The sequence below is a fragment of the Lipophrys pholis genome, assembly GCF_963383615.2.
Source record: "Lipophrys pholis genome assembly, chromosome: 16".
Lineage (NCBI taxonomy): Eukaryota > Metazoa > Chordata > Actinopteri > Blenniiformes > Blenniidae > Lipophrys > Lipophrys pholis.
The window spans coordinates 27,894,180-27,916,630 of NC_137634.1; the positions used below are offsets into that span (position 1 = coordinate 27,894,180).

Genomic DNA, 22,451 nt, shown 5'->3' on the forward strand with positions numbered 1-22,451 from the left:
GTTATCTCTAGAGTTATCTCTAGAGTTATCTCTGGAGGTATCTCTGGAGGTATCTCTGGAGGTATCTCTGGAGTTATCTCTGGAGTTATCTCTAGAGTTATCTCTAGAGTTATCTCTAGAGTTATCTCTAGAGTTATCTCTAGAGGTATCTCTGGAGGTATCTCTGGAGGTATCTCTGGAGGTATCTCTGGAGGTATCTCTGGAGTTATCTCTGGAGTTATCTCTGGAGGTATCTCTGGAGGTATCACTACCTACAAGGCAGAAGCGAGGCTGAACCGTCTTTCTGAAAACTCCAGTGAACACGGAGCCCCAGAGTGGTTATAGAGAAAAAAAAAATAACGAGTGGGAACGATATAATAAGTCGTTCCCTGAAGTTAATAATACGAGGGAACGGGATTATTTAATCCGAGTTCACGGAGCCGCGGCTCTCAAGATGCTGCAGAGCTCCACCTGTCAGTCAGCTACGTCAGATAGAATTTAGAAGCAGTTTTCCATTGTGGTTTATTTTCCACACTTTTCATGGTGACATGATTCTAACTAACGTCACGTCCAGGTCTTGTTTCACCTTCTGACCGCCGGCTGAGGAGCTGCAGCCGCTGAGCAAGGCAGTGTGAGGCAGCAGGGGGCGCTCCGCTCCGCTATGAGACGCTGCACAGAACTTCTTTCTAATGAAGCCAGACTTCTGGTTCCTCAGGAACTACTAAACAAACTACAAACTACTGTAAATGAAAGTTGGAGTTTTTAGAGCTAAAATGAGCCTTTTAATGGCTTCATGTGAAAGAGAACTTTAATCAGAGTGTTTACCTAGGTTACCATGGAAACGGCTGTAGAGCAGCGTTCTATCATTCTACACCTCCATTCCTCCATGTTGAAGCTTTTGATTCAGACACGTCCAGAAATAAAGTGAAAGGAGCAGAAAGTCACTATGGAATGTTGGAATGGTGAAAAATAAGACCCAAACTCATTCATGCGTTATTTTTATTTTATTTTTTTCTTTGGCCACTCTGAGCACTAGTGCTTTGTGTTTCCACAACCAGAGCCCCAGCCTAACAGGGTCTAAACGGGTGCTTAGCCGGCCCCAAATCATTACTGGGCCAGAGGAAGCCATGTATCTGCCGATACCAATACGATTCCGATACCAGAGCTCCGTTTGCTTTAATATTATCATTATTGTTGATTTTCTATGAGGCTGCAATAAACTCCTTTCTGCAGGCAAGTATGAAATGTACTAATGTGTGCATGTATTCTCCAAAAAGGAATCTTGAGATTAGTAGACTTTCGACTTTGCTTCATTAATCCCTTGGGACGACTCAGTCAGGGAGATTTGAGTTCCGGCAGCTTAATAGAAGAGGAGCAGCACACAGAGGATAACAAAGATGAGTTACAGAAAAAGGTAATTCACCTTAACTTAACTAAATATAGAAATGAAAAAAGAATAAGACTCCCAACAGAATCTAGGAGTGAAAGTGGCCGAAGGTTAAACTGCTCCGTGGTTACAGACACTATTATTGCACAAGTGTGACCATTTGCAGTGAAGAGACAATTAGATGTTGCACAGTTTTGCATTATGGGATGTGAGCTGTGGATGGTGAGGTGGATGGAGGCTACTGCTCCTTCCCTTCTGTCCTCTGTCCCCTCTTCCCCCCCAGTGAGGACTTGTACAGCCTGATGGCCTGAGGGACAAAGGAGTTCTTAAGTCTGTTAGTCCCACATTTGGGACGAAGCAGTGTCTCTCTGGACATGCCCCTCTGGTTGTTGATGACGGTGTGCAGAGGGTGTCTGGTGTTGTCCAGAATGTCCAGCAGTGTCTCTCTGGACATGGTCCTCTGGTTGTTGATGACGGTGTGCCGAAGGTGTCTGGTGTTGTCCAGAATGTCCAGCAGTGTCTTCAGTGTTCTTGTCTCTGCTACCGTCACCAGAGAGTCCAGCTTCATGTTGACTACAGAGCAGTTTGTCCAGTCTGGACGTGTCCTTCTTGGATGTGCTGTCCCCAGCACACCACGGTGTAAAAGAGGACACTGGTCCCAACAGACTGATAAAACATCCACAGTAGTTTGCTGCAGATGTTGAAGGACGGCAGTGTCCTCAGGAAGGACAGCCTGCTCTGTGTCTTCCTGTACAGGTGGCTGGTGTGTGTTGGCCAGTCCAGTTTGTTGTCCAGCCACAGTCCCAAGTATTTATAGGAGTCAATAGCCTCCACCTCCTCTCCCTCCAGTAGGACTGGTCTGGACTTTGGTCTGGACCTCCCAAAGTCTATGACCAGCTCCTTCGTCTTGGAGGTGTAGAACTTTAGGTGGTTACCGCGGCACCAGACGGAAAAATCCCCCACCAGACTCCGATCCTCCTCCTCTCTGTCCTCTCTGTCCTCCCTGATGCATCCAACGATGGCTGAGTCATCAGCGTACCTCTGTATGTGACACAGCTCTGAGTGGTAACAGAAGTCCGAGGTGTACAGGGTGAAGAGAAGAGGGGCCAGCACTGTGCCCTGGGGGGCTCCAGCACTGTGCCCTGGGGGGGGGGGGGGGGGGGGGGGGTCCAGCACTGTGCCCTGGGGGGCTCCAGTGCTGCTGATCACAGTGTCAGATGTGGTGTCTTTCAGCCTGGCATACTGTGGCCTGTCGGTGAGGGAGCAGGAGATCCAGGCCACCAGGTAGGGGTCCACTCCCATGGTCTTTAGTTCATCCTGGAGAAGGAGGGGCTGGATCGTGTTGAAGGCCCTAGAGAAGTCCAGGAAGAGGATCCTAACTGTGCCACTTCCCTTGTCCAGGTGGGAGGGGGACCGATGTAGAAGGTAGAGGATGGCATCCTCCACACCAACATCTGGCTGGTAGGCGAACTACAGGCAGACCTGGGCATGTTGCACCTGGGGTCTGACAAGGCTGAGGAAGAGCTGCTCCAACGTCTTCATTAGGTGTGAGAGGGGGAGGAGGTGGGTGTTGAGGTGTCTGGGGGGAGATGTGTTGTTGGAGGAAGGGGAGGTGGCAGCATTGGGGGTTGGGGTGGGAGGGTGGACTGGTTGAACCTGTTGAAGAAGTCATTCAGTTCGCTTGCCCTCCATCCCCCCCCCCCCCCCCTCTACTCTGGTCTTGCTGTTGTGGCCAGTGATGGTCCTCACACCTTCCCAGACCTCCCTCATGTTGTTCTCCGTCAGCTTCTGCTCCACCTTTCTCCTATAGCTGTCCTCAGCTTCCCTCACACAGTGTTTCACCTCCCTCTGTGCTGCCTTCATGGCCTCCCTGTCTTTGCTCCTGAAGACAGCCTTCTTCTTGTTGAGGACAGCTTGGACTTCCCGTGTTACCCTTGTTGTTCGGGTAACAGGGGACAGTCTTAACAGGGGAGACCACATCTGCGCAGAAGTTCAGGTAGTCTGTCAGACAGTGTGTCTTCCCCTCTATGTCCTCACTGTGTGGGTTGATCAGCACGTCCCAGTCCCTGGTGATGTAGCAGTCTCTCAGGACACTTTCCATCTCAGGGGACCACCTCCTGATGGAGCGAAAGGATGGTTTTGGACCAGGGGGGTGAACTGTGGCTGGAGGGGAACCAGGTTGTTTTCTGACTTCCCTAGTGGGGGGAATGGTGTGGCTCTGTATGCATCCCTGACATTAGCATACAGCAGATCTATTGTCCTGTTGTCCCTTGTAGGACAGTCAACAACCTGGTGGAAAACAGCCAAGGGAGAGTCCAGAGGTGCACGGTTGAAGTCCCCTGAGATGATTCTGAATGCCTCAGTTTGCTGTGTCTGCAGTCTCACTGTGACAGAGTAGATCCCCTCACATACAGTGGCTGCGTCTCGGTGGGATGGAGACACCGACGGGGATCAGGTGACTGCGTCTCGGTGGGATGGAGACACCGACGGGGATCAGGTGGCTGCGTCTCGGTGGGATGGAGACACTGACTGGGATCAGGTGACTGCGTCTCGGTGGGATGGAGACACCGACGGGGATCAGGTGACTGCGTCTCGGTGGGATGGAGACACTGACGGGGATCAGATGACTGAACTCCCTCGGCAGATAATATGGCCGCAGGCTAACGGCTAGCAGTTCAAGGTCCCGGCAACGCCACACATTGTTTACAGAGATATGTCCTGGGTTACACCAGCGGTTGTTTACGTACATGATGATCCCCCCACCTTTTCTTTTACCACTCGCTTCAGTGTCTCTGTCGCTCTCACAGCGGTGAATCCCGGCAGGTCCACGTGAGCATCGGGTACGAGGTGGTTTAGCCATGTCTCCGTAAAGATGAACCAGCTGCTCTCCCTGAAGGTCCGCTGGTTGTTCAATGCGGACAGCTCATCGATCTTGTTCGGCAGTGAGTTCATGTTCCCCATGATGACGGAGGGAATCGATGGTTTGTAGCGCCTCCGGTTGTCCGCTCGGTTAGCCTTTAGCTTAGCCCCAGCCTTGCAGCCCCTGGGTTTCCTCCTCAGCTCCACCAGGATGATGTGTTGTGTCCCGGCTTGTCCCATTGTTCATAGAGCCAACAGTTCCTCTCTCGAATAAGTGAGAAAACTGGCTCCCGGTTTCATGTTAGAGGTAAAATTATCCATAGGATATATAAAGAGTCACACAAAGAAGCAAAAGAGCGATTAAAAGCGATTAAAAAGTTAAGAGAGCTAACGAGACTGGAGAGCTACTGGAGAGGCAGCCATGTCCCACAGCGCCATCTTACGACTTAGTAAGATGGAATCAGGTCAGAAAAGGAAGCAGTACAAACTATTTTTGGTGAATTTTGACAATGTGGTCTGCATGACGCCATCATCTCATAATAAATTTGTTATAGCTTTAAAACCTCAAAATCCTTTTATTAATCCCTGGGGAAGTTTTCCAGCAACGCAGCACAAACAGCAATCTTTCCAGCACGAAGCCAGCACAAACGATTGGGACTATTTTCAGAGTTTTGCGTGGAGGTGTGAATTGCCTGCTCACAGCGTGGAGGAGTGAGCTGTTTGTTGTTCTGATGCCGCGGTCAGTGCCGCTCTCCTCGGCGGGCTGGCATTTTAATACAGCGACTTCTGGCGGCAGAGCGGCCAGCGAGCAGAGCGGCCAGCGAGCAGAGCGGCCAGCGAGCAGAGCGGCCAGCGAGCAGAGCGGCGGCAGGGAAACTTGTGGAGTCATTTCAGCAACAGTAAAGCACAGACGCGGCTTCATGGATTGGAAATCTCCTCAGGTTGGATCGGAAATTTCCGATCCGTGAATTACGTTGGTATCGGAACCCGATAATGGGTCGGATTGGCCCCATCCCTAGCAGGGTTAACGAGGCGGCTGCAAACGCTGAGCCGCATGGTGAGAAAAATAGCGGAGCACATACACATTTTTGACTAAACATGGATACTCCAATAAAGCGGTTAACAAGTTAAAAAGAACTGTACAGACCACAAAAACGATCTGGGACGTCAACCAAGCAACTGGAGCTCTGAACGTTGCCACAGCCCTGCTGGACTCTGCTGGAGGAGTCTGCTGTACAGACCAATACTCATCCTGGTAACTTATATTATTCAAACACTTGCTGTTAGTCTGCTGTGAACTTGCTGACTAAAGGCTCCTTCATCCTCCCTTTTTGAACCCATAAGAACAAGAAGAACATTCAGCAGTGACGTCAGCCAGCTGCTGAAAAAAAACCTTTTTCGGCAGGACTGTTCATACTGTGGAAGCTGTGGAACTCACAGGCCACGCCCCCTCACAACCGGCCACGCCCCCTCACAACAGCCACACGTCTGTGAAGCAGCGTTTTAACTTTTCAACTGCAGTTTATTTCTCACCTCCAGTGTTTTCAGAAATACATTTCTCTGAACTGTTTCAGTGATAAAAGAGAAAGTTTCTGTCCGAGCCGCCATGTTGGTCTGGTTTTAACTGCAGGAGCTGACAGCTGTTCGCGATGCGTTCAGGTGCATCACGTAAGCCTGCACTCCGACATGTTGAGCTGCTGGACTCACACAGTAGAGATGTTACAAGCTAAATATGATTAAAATATGACTGATAGTCATTAGCGAACTGGAACACGCATGAGCAGCACACAGCAGAGCAGAAGTTTTGGCGGTGCGGCACCAACATAGTCCGGCCAGGGCGGTTGGCACGGCCGAAACAAATTCCTTCGGCCAGACGAGCTGGACGAAGGAAATGACGTCATTTTGTTCGGCAGGACCCGACACTGCCGAACTTTCTACTTGTTCTCATGGAGTACGAATTGGCTTGTAACCCGTTAGGTTACCTCCTAACCCTCCTAACGGTCCGACATCACATTACACCAGCTAACAGCCATGCTAAGCTAACTGATACGGATTAATACGACTTCAATATATTTAGATTCTCGTTCCTTTGAACAACTTTTGGAAACAGTTGGATGAGATTGAGAGGAGCCACAGACTCATGTGAAAAACAACAGATGTTATTCTGCTTCTTGCTCTAATATCTGCTTCACAAGATAAGAGTTTTCTGGAACTGAATAAACTGCCGGTGTGAAACCTGAGACGAGCACAACAAGGATTCATTACAAGATCAGAACTGCTGGTGGTTCTTGAGGCTTCGGCTTTGCAGAAGCATAAATGTATGACAGTTTCTTATTCCCAGATTGTGTTTTTTTTTTTTTTTAAATGCAGATGTGAGCAATATTTCTTGATCATTTTATTTAAAGTTGTCAGCCTTGGACGATAGCAACGACAGCTGCTGAGACCAATCGTCTTCAGTTCCTCAGCGCCACCCTGCAGCTCCTCCTCATCCTCCAGTAGTTCAGGAACATTTGTTCAGAGACTCAAACATCAACATGAATAATATTGTCTTTTGTCTATTGTCTTAAAATCGCATAGTACCACATTTGCTGTAAGTTCATTGAGTTTATAAAAGGTAAAAAAAGAGCAACTAATTGTGTGGTGTGTTTTTATGCAGGAGAAAGGAAGCAGAGCACCTCTGTTGATCTGATGCAGGCTGCAGGAAACCTTCCTGGAGCAAAACCAGCGTGACCAATACCAAACTACTGCCATGCTGGAGAACAACACATCGCTACCAGTTTTGAAATAAGTCATTTTTTTATATTGTATTTAACTTGTGAAGAGGCATGTTTTGTATATAATCTACACTTTGTTTTCAATGAATATAAGCACTTTGACAGAATCACTTGAGCTTTTATCCATAACTGACTTTTACATACATCAGGAGGATGTTTTTCTTCCACCATCACACCAACGTAGATAGATCAACTTCACTACTGCAGTAGTTCTTGAAGTGTGCTTACGTGACGTGTCGACATATAAATTACAAATCTAGTCTAGAGATGTAAAATGACCCAGCAGCAGATGGGAACAGACTGGCTGCTTTAGTACGTATGAATATAAATCAGAAACACTTTACATTGCATGACAGTTTATTTCAAAAGAACAGCATGTCTTCAGTTACAGAAATATCACCCATGGCATGGTTAAAATGCTTCCTGATGTCAGTCCCTTCGGGATCATCTGCTCAGGTAAGAGCTGGACAGGAGGCCGCCCGCCCGGAGGCCGCCCGCCCGGAGGCCGCCCGCCCGGAGGCCGCCCGCCCGGAGGCCGCAGTGAACTGATCTCCATGGTCTTCCAACCTCTGTCTTGCAATCAGCCACAGGAGAGGCTAAAACAATAAACATGGATATGATCAACTGACTGCGTTTAACTGCTCTGTAATTGTAATTGATAGAAATGTAGTCGAAGCTAAGCAGCCACATCAAGGCTAATGCCATCATTAACTCTCAGGAGCAGAATGTCTTTGATTAAGCAGACAGAACATGAAGTTAGTTACCTGCCTGCCGTCTTCTCAAACTGAGTCGCTGGTCTCCTCTGTTTTGTGCGGGCTTCTGTACGGCGCATGTGCAGCTATGTATGCAGTGGCGTGGCTCCTACTTCGCTCCTCGCCAATGGAAAAGCAACCAGTTCTTTTGTAAGTGCGACATTTGAACCAGTTAAGCCATGGCAAATGTCCCTGTGCAACTTTGTAAATGGACCCCATAGAATGAATACACACACATATACATATATACACACACACACACACACACACACACACACACACACACACCAGGGTCCATCTTCCACTGCAGAAGATGGACCCACCGCTCCAGAAGATGGACCCACCGCTCCCTAATATTTGCACTGAAATGTCAATATATTTTAACCACATAAATAAATATCTACACTAGGGACGTCCCCATCACACTTTTGTGTCCCCGATACCGATCCCATTTTTCAGAATTGAGTATCGGCCGATACCGATACTTTCCCGATCCAATACTCACATTACTATTACAAAGATACTCAATAGTGTATTTTTGGATCAACTAAGATGTCTGAAGCTAAAAGTACTACTGGCAGAAGCTTTGTTTACCTAGAACTTATTGTAAAACTCACTTATTGAATCAAAATTCTTCTCTTTAGTTGTTGTTGTAAACTGAGGAACATCCACACCACGATCTTTGTCCTCCCTGTCCTTCTCCCAAACCTCCGTCACACCTCACTATGAACACGGCTCAACACGAGGCTTCAGGGCATGTAGTACACATGCCAGGCCTTTAGGGGCGCTGTGACTCACCAAACAACAAAAACACAGAAGAAGACAGACCACATAGAAATTTAGAAGTAGACTTCTGCACATAAACACAAACTACTATATATAACTAGTTTTATAGGTCTATGGCCCCGCTCCGCCTGCTTCTAGCTTCTGCAGCTCCACCCGAGCTTCTAGTCCCTGATTGTTCTGGTTATTAGGTGACGTAGTGGTTATTAGGTGACGTAGTGGTTATTAGGGGATTGTTTTGGTTATTAGGTGACGTAGTGGTTATTAGGTGACGTTGCGGACCGTGTTTTTTTAGATCGGATGGGGTGATCGGCTGGATTTGCCGATCCCCGATCACTCACAAATCACTAATATCGGCCCCGATCCGAGATCTACCGATCGGATCGGGACGTCCCTAGTCTACATAAACAAAATACAATTGGTAGTGAATAAGACTTTTATTAGAGAAACACGATTATAGAGTAACAACATGTTCAACATGGTCACACACATTGAAGAACATGGCTTTACCGGATGGTGCAGACAGAGATGAACATCTGGTCGCAGGAAGCAGCACATTGTTGACTAAGTTTGTTTGTGTGCACCGTATTTGTTGAATACATAAATAACCCCTTGAAAATGAAACCGATGAGTGAGTTGACCTGTCCTCTAGTTGACCTGTCCTCTAGTTGACCTGTCCTCTAGTTGACCTGTCCTCTACCACCAAAATCAGGTTCAACCTTTTCATCAGAACCGATTTATCTCAAAAAGTTTTCATCTAAATCTTCTCAAATTTAAAATGGTCTACTTCCTCTGACAGAGGCGACACAAATGACGTTCAAACCGGAAACATGTTTAGAAATCAAATCGCATTTATTTTATAAAAAAATAGATAACTCTAAATAATAGTGTGAATTAAGAATAAAATGCTTATAAAACCTGTTTGGTCCCAACTCTAAAGAATGTGATCTATATCTTTAAAGATGTTTAAGTTAGGAAGGTCTGGATTGATCTTTTTCCTGGTTGAAAACATTTCAAATGCCTAAAAAGACCAAACAAGACGCCCTGACGAGCACTGAGATGGAAATGTGAAACTGAGGTGAAGAAAATAAAAATACAACCAAATGTTTATAAATAGGTTTTTGAGGGGTGGGTTTGTGTGGGGGGGGGGTCCAGTTCTTGGTCAAGAGCATCTATCATAAGCTCATTTCTGTGGGGGTCCATATACAACACTACACCGGCTCTGAACCGGCACCGGGCTCTTCTCGGTGGAAACGCCCTATGAGACATCGGAGGTGGACTGGGAGGCTCACTACTGGTCAGGAGCTTCAGTTTTCATCAGGAGACGCCGACAAATCAAAGTGCTTCCATGACGGTTCTCCAACCTCTTCCTCTTCTTCTTCACTCTCAGCGAAGAACAAAAACGGGGCTCAGGTTGTGAAATAGTGCGATTAGGCTACTGGGATCAGTTCAGCACACTACTTCTGGTTTCATGCAAGACACACTTCTGGTTTTTCAAAATAAAACTCAGTGCTCAGTGAAAATAATCATTGATCAGAAATGAATAAAAGCTGTAATTTAACCTGCATTCAGACGGGCTGCACTCAGCATTCTAAAACACATGTCCAAAAATAATTCAACACCTACAAAAATTATTTAGAGTAAAAAATTAATCGTCTCTAAAAATTAAGCTGCAAAAGAGCCAAGGAGAAGCAATCGAGCCCCGACTCAATCCATCCAACTTCCGGCCAATCAGGTTCAGCTGTGCTGGTCACATGACCACTGCAACAGGAAGTTAGGCTCTAACTCAGCCATGGCAACCAGCCAGAGTGAGCGATGGAGTTTAAACTCTGTCAGATATGAGCCGACTTGCTGCACATCACCAGGATTATCAACCAACTTCGGATTAACAATCCTGACGTGCAGCGTGTCGACTCACATCCAACTGAATGTACGGACATAAAAATACAACAGAGTAAGTCCACTCAGCGCGGTGCCATCACTCCCACTAGTACCACGGCTGAGTTAAGGCTTGGTTCCACCGCGCAGTACGTGCTGGAGCGGGATGGTATGATACGGCAAAGCGCACGCCAACTCAACTCTGTCGCTGGTCCCGCCACAGAACGTATGGTTAAAATGTAGGCGGGACCAGCGAAGGACACGGAAACGGCCAACGGTGGCCGGCTTCACCCGGCCACGGTCAAACTGGTTCTCTCTGACGCAGCACAAACTTTGTCCTTGTGAAGAGCAGCGTCCAGCTCCTCTCCTGTTACTGAGAGGAGCGCCTGCACCTCGCTGAAAGACGCTATGTTGTGTTGCACACCGACGTTTCTATAAAGCCAGTTAACAAAAACACAGAGTAAAGTGGCGTATGTAAACAAGGGGAGGGTTTACAGCCGATGAAATATTTAAATATTGCAGGAAAGAAAGAGTGACGATCGTCACAGCCAATCAGCAGAGGGCTGCGTCGTCGCTCCTGCTCACAGACCCGTTCCTCGTTCCCTCTATGAAGGTGTGGCGGGAAACGGTAGCCGGTGGTTGTGGTTTCTTTCCATTCACAACTTTTTCAGTTGGACCAGGAGAAACCCCGTCCTGCTCCAGAAAGTGCGTGGAACTGCGGCTTTAGAGCGCCACCTTCCTGTTGCAGTGGTCATGTGACCAACAGAGCGGAGCGTGATTGGCTGGATGTTGGAAGGGGACTGATTGCTCTTTTGCAGCTGAATTTTTTACAGATGTTGATTTTTCTTTTACTCTGAATTTGATTTTTAACTGTTGAATTTTATTTACATGTGGAGTTTTAGAATGCTGAATATTTGGAGACATTGAACATTCTCAGACTGGATTTCTTTTCCAATGTTAGAAAGAAAAGTGTGCTTGATAGTCCCTGGTTAGTGAGGTCCGGTGTGGGGACACCGAACCTTCCAGCTTTATTGAGCTGATGAGAAGTTTGTTGATCTCCAGCAGCAGGAATGTGATTTGGATGAAATGTGGCCGTTTCCAGGCGGGTGGGGGTTGGTAGCCGCACAGCGACACGACACAAAGAAATTAATCATTAAACACGCACAAAATCACGCAAAAATCCGCACAATGCGGCCCGCGAGAGGCTCGAGCGCCCCCCGCCTCCATGTTTGATTCCCAGCTCGGAAATAAAGGACAGAAATATTATCACGAGCTTCGTTTCCTCTTTTCTCCTGGAAACTGCGTGACAATCCCGCAGCGAGCGACGAGCTACAGCGTGCGCAAACAAACGTGCGCAAAAGTTGGTGGAAGTTGGAACCGCAGTGAAACTCCGCCTGAAGAGCTCGAACGCCAGAACAATCAATGTGAAATTAATCAGAACATCAGAGCTCCGCACGGCCCCGCAAACTGCCGCAGCCTGGATCCCCGCACAGCCCGGCCCGGCCCGGCCCGGCCCGGCCCGCACCGCACCGCACCGCCGCAGCTCGGGCACAGCAGCAGGAGAGTTTCTTTACCTGGATCGCTTTGTGCTCCATTGCAGCTACATTCCCTCCAGGCCGCTGCTCTCCGCTCGCCTCCGGGACGAGCCGACACGCAAACAAGCGCCCCACGAGAAGAAAGAGGAGGAGAGATTAAAGAGAGGAGCTTTCTTTCTCTCCTTCTTTCTGGAAGTGGGGCAAGATCTAGGTGTGGCTAAAGTTTGCCACAGAGGAACTTAATGTTAAAGTCACAGAAAGCATCTTTTGCTGCTACTGTGACGTACATCCGGTGAAGGCACAGCGCGGGGGCGGGGCTTCGCCCCGGCTGGGGTGGAAATCAAACACACACTCAAAAGTCCAAAAAACTAAATCTCTCAATTCACCTTTCAGTCACAGAAGTTGAATAAATCAATCCGACCCAGAGAAGAAAACGCTCTCCGGGTCTAATGATCAGGGTCCAAACATCGGTTTTACTGCACGTTTCATTTGTTTGGATTTTTTTGACCAAATGTAAAAGTAATAAACTTCAAAATCTTGAAGAAAAACACAATTTTATCATCAATTCAATTTGAATCGAATCAAATCAAAAGTTATTGACAGTTTGATTGATTGAATCAGTAACAATCAGTGGTTCTGTCAGGAGGAGGCTGTTTCTCTAACAACTAGGATCTTTTACACTCACATCCTACCAACTCCACCTCCAATCCCACTGTAATGTCCACAGTAAAGATCTGGAGATGTTCAGACACCATTTTAATATTGTTTCTGCTTCCCTACTAATCTGTGAGAACCATTTATTTCCGCCGTCAACTCTTGACTCAGTTTTCTCTTAGTGGAGGGATAAAGGCTTGGTTGATTTTAAACTCTTTCTTGATCACATTTATTTCTTTTGAAACTCTTAAAGCCAAATTTGATTTTCGACAATCTCACTGATTTAGATATTTTCAGGTTCCCAGTTCTGCTCACCATAATTTTCTCCACTTTCCCCACAAACCACCAGACTCCCTCCCAGATACGATCCTCTCTCACCCTGCAGGATCCTCTCTCACCCTGCAGGATCCTCTCTCACCCTGCAGGATCCTCTCAGCAGGGGTCTGGAGGACCGAACCACCAGACTCCCTCCCAGATACGATCCTCTCTCCCCCTGCAGGATCCTCTCAGCAGGGGTCTGGAGGACCGAACCACCAGACTCCCTCCCAGATACGATCCTCTCTCACCCTGCAGGATCCTCTCAGCAGGGGTCTGGAGGACCGAACCACCAGCTCCTCTAGCAGTTAGAAATACTTGTGAATCAGAACTCAGTGTTCCTTTGTCAGCCGACTGGTGGCAGGAGGACCTGGAGAGAGTCCACACAACCTCTCCTGCTCTAGTCTGACACTAATACAGTTTAGAGTTCTACACAGGACACACTTTACTGACGTTAGACTAAATAAAGTATTTTACAGCAGTGGTTCGTGGGACAGGTGCTCTCGCTCACACGTTCTCCGGTCCAGAGCCGGGCCCATTCCGGGCCTGGTTCTATGACCCATCATCCAGAGCCCTCGGTCTGTCCGTGGTTCCCCACCCTGTAATCTCTGTTTTTGGTGGAGCTGTAAACTTGACCTGTTTCTCTGTAAGGGAGAGAAATGTGATTACTTGTTCCTCGCTTGTGGCTCCAGACGGATCCTCCTGACCTGGAAGATCAGAAACCTCCACCTTCCATTTCTTGGTTGAAAGACCTGAAGTCCTTCATTTACTTAGAAGAAATTAAGTTCAGTATGAGAGGTTGTCTCGACAATTTTAATCAAACTTGGTGCCCCTTTCTGTCCTGAGTCAATGCTGGGCCATCTGAGGAAGAGTGATTCTATAGTTGGCAGGTTGATAGAGCAGGACGAGGTTATACAGACCATCACGTATAGAATTACACGGTAGTCCTTTTTATACTTATGTTTACATATTAAGATGATTTATGTATTTTACTTTTCATTATTTTTCACATCATTTATGTTTATTTATTTGTCTGATATATCTTAGTTTCAGTTTGTTTCTGTGGTCAATTTGGACATTTTTGTTGCTTTCATAAATTGTGTGTGTGTGTGGGGGGGGGGGGGGGGGGGTGGGGGGGGGGGGGGGGGGGGTTAGATGTTGTGTTAAGAAAAAGAAAACCGGGTGTGATGTACAGAGAATGTATAAAATGCTGGAAACCCAATAAAAAATATTTGGAAAGAACAAGAATCAATTGTTGAAAACAATCAGTTTGTTCAGAGTGAAGATGATCGATCAATAAGGAGCTGCTGATGAAACTAATTCAGTCAGTTATAATCAATGAATCTCTTCATTTTAGTGATTTAAAAACTTTGAATTGATTTAAATCTGCAGTTCTAAACACCTTGGACTGATGTGACTGAAAGAGGTTCTATAATCAGCTTTCATTAGAAACTGTTTTTCTTTTCACTAAAGTCAAAAAGTTTTTAACTTGTAAAGGTTCAAATTCAATTTTTTAATGACAATATTAATACTCGGGTTTCGTGTATTCAATACACAGGTTTTACTCTTTGTACTTAACGAAAAAAACTAAATTCCAAGTATTTATTGCAGGTTTTTATTTTATTTTGTAGTCCTCTGGCTAGTTGATGCTAATGGTAAAGCTTCATTTTTTGTTTGAATGTATTTCTTCCATGTCTTTTAAAGCTTTAATGTATTTCTTTGATTAATATATTTCTTATGTCTTTGTGAAGTTTTTCTGTGTTTCTTTAACTTCTTTTATTTCTTTGTAAAGCACTGTGTTTGAATGGTGCTCTATAAATAGATTTGCCTTGCCTTGCCTTGCCCAGGGGGCAAAAAGACAAATCATTTGAAGGGAAGAAACCAGCCAGTAGAACGCTGGTGCTCCGAGTAGTACCGTAACTGTCACCCGGTTCAGCGCCTTGGACAGCTGCCAGAGGATGAACTGGATTTGGGAATTTGATGCATTTGAACATTTAGGTCAGAAAATGTTGTTTTTTATTAGCCTGCCTGTTAATTTATATTCAGATTTAACCACATAGCGGCAGTGCGCACTGCAGACCAGCATTGGTTTTCATCCAAACTTTGCAAACGTGGAAAGGATTTCTAGAAGACATATGTTTGCTCCTCACTATAACATGCTGTTCCTATAAATAAATGCATCTCTGTGCAGAGAGGAAAATAGGATCCAGTGATCCGTACGTTCACGCTCTCCCCTGTGCTAAGCAGAGCGGGAGAGAAATTACACAGCCTGCAGATGTTTAAAAGTCCAAACAACAAAAATATCAACAAGAAACGATTCTAATCAATTCCATGATTCAAAGTAGATTTTTACTCGATGAAAACATGAAGCTCCGTCAGGCTTTACAGCAGAGGATGGTGACAGCGTACAGAAACACAGCCCAGCAAAACGTGATGGTGACGGCGCACCAGGCAGAGACACACGGTAAAAAGTCATAAAAAGACACTTTAAAATAATAATAATAGTGATGAAGGTTCATCATTCGGCGTCTGAGCCCCGCCCCCCATCATGTGCACCTTCTCCAGAGGCACCATCGAGTCACTCATGACCTGCTGCATCACGGTGTGACACGGCGCCTGCACCGCATCCTGCCGCAGAACCCTCCAGAACCCTCCAGAACCCTCCAGCGCACCGTGAGCAGCTGAGAAGATCCTTGGTGCCTCTCTCCCCGTCCTCCATGACATCTTTGTCACCCGCCTCACCCGCCAGACCCTCGGCATCGCAGGTGACCCCACCCACCCGTTACACGGCCTATTCAGCCTGCTGCCGTCGGGGAGGAGACTGCCGAGTCTCCAAGCCAGGACCAGCCCACTGAGGGACAGCTTCATCCCCCGGGCTGTCAGGATCTCAACTCCCTCCCTGCTCTGCCCCCACTGCCTCTCTCAATCCAACTTGTGGGAGGAGCTTCTAGAAGTGTGGGGTGAGATTTCTCCAGATTACCCCAACAAACTATCAGCTAGAATGCCAAAGGTCTGCAATGCTGGGATTGCTGCAAATGGAGGATTCTTTGACGAAAGCAAAGTTTGAAGGAAAAAATTATTATTTCAAATAAATCTCATTATTTCTAACCTTGTCAATGTCTTGACTACATTATTGCCTCACATAGCAACGTTTTCATTTCTTTTCAGAAGGTTTGTAGTGATTCTATCTGAGCCTGGAGATCAGTCAGAGGCTGTTTTTATGATTCTTCAATTTTCAAATCCTCACAAACATTTCTAAAGGTTTCATCATTTACAGTAATAAATGATTTAAAGTAATTCAGCATTTTGTTTAGAATAAGAAGAATCATACAGTATCTAAAGAAATTCAGGATCTCCTTCACTATACTTTTTGGTTCTAAGTATTCTTCCCCGTTCATCATGAGAGTGAATCTTTTCTTTCTAGGCTGTTTTTATAAACTGAATGTGGAATATGATGGTTTGTTCTTCCTCAATCCACTTGGCTCTGGACCTTAGAAATACTCTCTGAGCTTTATTCAGATAAAATCTACTTGGATGTACCTTCCAGTGTACTTCTGCTTCCCAGAACTGAACATAAGCCATGACGTAACTTTAGCCACTGACGTCATTCTGTCTTTTAAATATGGCGGCGACCACATACAAGTATGGCGGTGACCGTAAAAAGTATGTCGGCAACCACAAACAAGTATGACGGCGCCCAGACGCCACCATTATTTGATAACGCACTGGCGGGGTTTCAATTTTGAGAGCAGGTGAGCAGGTGAGCTGCTTAACCCAACTACTGGACGAAAAGAACCGCACGGAAAGAACCGGATTCCTAAACCGAAAAGGTGATTGCCTTCCAGTTTCTCTGTTTTTGCTTTGTTTTAGCTTTTTTAGCTCCTATCAGCACCTGTCTAGCCATGGCTTCCCCCTCCTCTCCTCCTATTTTTTCCTGCTCCAAATGTCAGATGTTTAGCTACACCTCGACCTCAGTTACTGACACAGGGACCTGTGACCTGGAGCTTTATTGTAGCACTTGAGGCGAGGCTGAGTCAGCTTGAGGAACGTCTCCTCTCTGTCCAGCTTAGGGCTAGCCCTGTAGCTAGTAGCCCCCCGCCAGGTTTAGCTGGAGCGGAGCGTTCTAGCTTAGCAGCGCAGGTAGCTGCTAACTTTAACCCCCCCTCAGTGGCCCCCGAGCAGCCGGGGGAACAGGGCGGTTGGGTGACTGCCAGGGGTAAACGTAGCAGCAAGAAGTCTACCGGACACCCCCGCTACACCCCGCAGGCCTCCGTCAGTGTCTCCAATATGTTTGCCCCACTCAGCAGCACGCTGGTTGAGAAGGACACGCTGGTTATTGGCTCCTCTATAGTGAGACATGTTAACCTAGGACAACCAGCGGCCACAGTTAGCTGCCTGCCTGGGGCCAGAGCAGGCGACATTGAGTCCCAGCTAAAGCTAATGACCAAGAGTAAACGGAGATTTAAACGGATTGTAATCCACTGCGGTGGAAACGACGTTCGCCTGAAGAAGTCTGAGGTCCTCAAAGCTAACGTAGAGTCAGTGTGCACATACGCGCGGACCATTTCAGACGAAGTAGTTTTCTCTGGCCCCCTCCCAAACCTCATCAGTGACGAGATGTTTAGCCGCACGTCATCTTTTAACCGCTGGCTGTCAGGGTGGTGTCCCAGTAACTCGGTAGGCTTCATTAATAATTGGAAGTCCTTCTGGGACAAGCCTGGTCTCATCAGGAGGGACGGCATCCATCCCACGTTGGATGGAGCGTACCTCTTATCTAGAAACAGAGTTAAAAGCTTAGCTCCTCCATCCTGATGTAGCAGAGTGGGGACCAGGCAACAGAGTGGCAGTCCTACACGCCTCTCTGAGTTTCCCTCTGGGCAGTCACCAACCATAGCTAACTTAGTTAAACATCCCATAGAGACTGTGTCTATCCCTCGGACCACCACAAGTATAAAACTATCTAAACCTAGGAAAATAACTTCTAATGACTACAAAAACTTCATCCGTATCAAGTGTGAAACTAGACAAAATCAAGACAAAAAAATTAAATGTGGTTTCCTAAACATTAGATCTTTATCATCCAAAGCTCTTCTAGTCAATGATCTGATAAGTGAACACAACATTGATCTCTTTGGATTAACAGAAACCTGCTACGTAAAGATGAGTATGTTAGTCTAAATGAAGCCTCCCCTCCAAGTCATATTAACACTCAAATAGCTCGTGAAAGTGGTGGAGGAGGGTGGAGGCAGCCATCTAGAACTCTCACTTACTAATTAATATTAACCCAAAACCCAACTTTAGTTCTTTTGAGAGTCTGAGCATGACCATGCCACACCCGTCAAATAAAATAGTAAATTCTGTAGAATCTGTAATCATTTCTCGTCCTCCTGGACCTTATTCAACTTTTCTAACTGAATTCTCTGAATTGTTGTCAGATCTAGCCCTGACTAAAGATAAGGTTATCATGGTAGGAGACTTCAATGTTCATGTTGACGTAGAAAATGATAGTTTCAGTGCAGCTTTAGATCTACACTTGACTCTCTAGGTTTCTCTCAGGTAGTAGACGGGCCTACCCATAAACATCTACACACCTTAGACCTTATTCTAACTTATGGTTTGAATATAGAGCATCTGACCATCTCTCCTCACTATGATTTCCTGTCAGATCACTTCTTAATAACCTTTGACTTTGTTCTAAATAGTTATAAACCTCCGGCTAAAGCCGTGTTAACCAGGTCTCTCTCTGATAACATAGTAACTAAATTCAAGGAAAGAATTCCCTCTGCTATAGAATCAGTAGTGAATCTTCCTGACCCGTATACTGTTGCTAACTCAGACATTGAATACCTAACAGACAGTCTGACAGATATGCTAAAAACAACGCTAGACGACATAGCTCCTCAAAAAATGAAAATGAAAAAACAGGAAAAGTCCTCCCCATGGTTTAACTCATCAACCCGCGAGCTTAAACAACGCTCCCGTAGATTAGAAAGAACTTGGCGTTCAACAAAAACAGACCTAGATTATATAGCCTGGAAGGATAGCTTCAAAACTTATAAGAAAGCTCTGAGTAGAAGTAGAACTAATTACTACTCATCCTTAATAGAGGAAAACAAAAACAACCCTCGCTTTCTTTTCAGTACTGTAGCCAAACTGACCAAGAACCAAAATAGCGTTGAGCCCACCATTCCTAACAATATATGTTGTGAGGACTTCATGAAGTTCTTTCAAAATAAAATGACAAGGCTTAGGGATAACATCCATCAAACCCTACCGTCCGTTAGCCCCATAACAGAGGAACTGGTTAAACCTAACAGTCATCTGGAATGCTTTCAGCAAATACAACTAGTCCAACTAAACTCCCTTATTTCTTCTGCTAAACCAACTACTAGCCTGTTGGACCCAATTCCTACTAGAATTCTGAAAGAGGCACTGCCACTAATTAATAATTCTATACTCGCAATTATTAACCAGTCTCTAACAATAGGCTATGTGCCCCAATCCTTTAAACTAGCAGTTATTAAACCTCTCATTAAGAAGCCAAACTTAGACACAAGCCTTCTCTCAAACTACAGGCCCATCTCCAACCTTCCTTTCCTGTCAAAGGTTCTGGAGCAAGTAGTGGCTAAACAACTCCAGGATTATCTGCAGGAGAATAATCTGTTAGAGGACCTTCAGTCCAGCTTCAGAATGAACCACAGTACAGAGACTGCTCTGCTAAAAGTTACTAATGACCTTCTAACGGCCTCAGATAGAGCTCTTCTATCTGCTTTACTTCTTCTGGACCTTAGTACTGCATTTGATACTGTCGATCATAATATACTCTTAAGGAGATGAGAAGATGGCGTCGGCATTAAAAACTTAGCCTTAAACTGGTTTAAATCATATTTATCTGACCGCTTTCAATTTGTTCATGTAAATAACAAATCTTCAATACATGAAGGGGTCCTGTGTGGAGTACCACAAGGCTCCGTCCTCGGACCCATATTGTTTAATCTCTAGATGTTACCACTCGGAAATATTATTAGGAAACACAGCATTAACTTTCATTGTTATGCAGATGATACTCAGCTATATTTATCAATTAAAGCCAATCAGGCCGACCAACTTGTTAAACTAGAGTCCTGCCTCAGGGACGTTAAGTCCTGGATGTCTATCAACTTCTTAATGCTCAACACATCCAAGACTGAGGTTCTAATCCTAGGTCCTAAAAAGCTCAGGGATTACTTTTCAGATAGTCTGATTACCTTAGATAATATTACCTTAACCTCTAACAGTGATATTAGGAACCTGGGTGTTATTTTTGATCAGGATCTGTCCTTTATTTCCCATGTTAAACATGTCTCCAGGACAGCCTTCTTCCATCTAAGGAATATTGCAAAAATTAGAAACTTCTTGTCCTTCAAAGATGCAGAACAAATGCTTCCTGCCTTTGTGACTTGAAGATGAGATTATTGTAACTCCCTAATGTCAGGATGTCCAAACTCCTCTGTTAGGCTCTTCCAGCTAGAGCAGAACGCTGCTGCAGGTTTACTAACCAGAACTGGAAGAAGAGAGCACATCTCCCCAGTCTTAGCATCCTTACACTGGCTTCACATCAAATCTAGAATAGAATTCAAGATCCTTCTGATCACATATAAAACTCTTCATCACCAGGCTCCGTCCTATATGGAGAAACTTCTAGAAGTTTATCACCCTCCACGAGCCCTTCGCTCTGAGGATGCAGGACTGTTGGTAATCCCTAAAGTCCTTCAAAGTAAAAGAGGAGGCAGGAGTTTCAGCCATATGGCTCCTTTACTCTGGAATCAACTACCAGCCTCGGTCCGAAAGGCCGACACCATTAGTTTATTTAAGAGTAGACTAAAAACATTCCTATTTGATAAAGCTTATCCTTAGGAATAAAATAGGAATAAAATAGGAGCACTAAGTTGAGCTGCTCTAGGCCTAGACTGCTGAGGGGATTTCCTCTCTCCCGTTAAAGGGAGGAACTCTACATTTGGAGCTTCTGTTTCTTGTCTTTCTTTCTTTCTCTCTGTGTAACAACATTACTGGAGCCACCAGATCCTGACAGGAGGGGAGCAGGATCCAGGGGATCAGACCCAAGACTCCCAGAGTGGAGTTACCACGGTCCTACTACCCGACCCCCCCACAGCACCGGGACCCCCCCACAGCACCGGGACCCCACCGCAACGGCACGGCCCTTAAACTCCAGACTGAGATTGGCTCATCATCAGACCAACGCTCATCATAGACTTTTCTTAGTATTTGTACTTATCTGGCCTGTCTGCCTCTCTCTCTCTCCCTCTTCTATTCCTCTCTCTCTCTCTCTCTCTCTCTCTCTTCTATTCCTCTCTCTCCCTCTTCTTTTCCTCTCTCTCCCTGTCCTATCCCATGTACTTCTCCCCCCAACCGGTCAAGGCGGATGGCCGTCCTTCCAGAGTCTAGGGTCCGCCCCACGGTTTCTTCCTGAAGAGGGAGTTCTTGAACTTCTCTCCATGCGAGGGAGTTTTTCCTGGCCACTGTTGCTTGTTACACCTGCTTGCTTTGGAAGGTTTAGTTGGGTCCTGTTGTACTCTATCATTGTAAGAGGCTTTGAGATGTTTGTTGATGTGATTTAGCGCTTTACAAATAAAATTGAATTGAATATTAAGAGTAGTATGGTCGTACTGCGGATCATGTACTCCTGCCTCCCGCCGACAGTTGCACTGTAGTGGTGATTCGGAACAAAATGGCGGAACAATGTGGCGGCGATCGCAAGGAATCAGCCATATTGTCGGCCATCTTGGATTCCCCACTGGCAGCCTCTTAGATAATCCAGCTAAAGCTTAAACGGGCCTTAACATGTAGGAGGAAAACAGCCAATCTGGCAACAGCAGCCACCAAAGAGTGGAACTATAACCACAACTTTACCCACTTTAATCTTATTTTCATAACTTCAAGTTATGCAGAAATTGAGCAGTAAAGTGAGACAGCTTCCTCTTCATGCACACTCAGCGATCGGACAGTGAGCCGAACAAAGAGTCTCAACTGTGGTTTATCTTGCAGGGAGATGGCTGTCCGTTCAGACACTGCGAGGCCGCGAAGGGGAGCGAAACCATCTGCAGCCTCTAGCTAGAGGGACGCTGCTCCAGACCTGTGTGCACGTTTCGCCACATGAAGATCCAAGTAAGCCTTTTGGATAGAATATGGACACAAACATCAGTCAGATATAGAGTAAAGGTTATTTGATCCTTTTCACTCTTCACTCGAATGTTCTTGACTCGGATCCATTTGAGAGCGATGTGTACGTCTCCCCTGTTCCAACAGAAAAATCGAAAGGACATCCCGTGTTACTGGGAGAAACAGCCAGCCGGGTGTCAGAAGCCACACTGTGCCTTCTTTCACGCAAAGCCGCGCTGTAACGAAGGCGACGTCATCCCGCCAAATACAGGTACTGAGTTTGTTTTGAATAAAACTCGTTCTGACCTGCAGATTTAACACCCCTGATCTTGTTGAAATAATTGAACACTCGTTCTGTCATGACCTCCACCTCTGG

The 22,451-nt window shown here is 46.0% G+C and overlaps 1 protein-coding gene across 2 annotated transcripts in view; it reads right to left on the bottom strand.

Annotated features, from left to right (window-relative positions):
* The window catches only part of LOC308121284 (uncharacterized protein), a 39,479-nt gene extending 27,230 nt beyond the window's left edge, over window positions 1-12,249 (bottom strand). The window contains exon 1 of one of the 2 annotated variants that reach the window (XM_080482448.1): window positions 11,987-12,249. In XM_080482448.1, coding sequence (XP_080338574.1) covers window positions 11,987-12,007 — 21 coding nt within the window. In that variant the 5' untranslated portion in view covers window positions 12,008-12,249. The remainder of the gene's footprint in view (window positions 1-11,986) is intronic. The other variant, XM_080482449.1, reaches the window with a different exon arrangement.
* Between the last annotated feature and the right edge of the window lie 10,202 nt (window positions 12,250-22,451).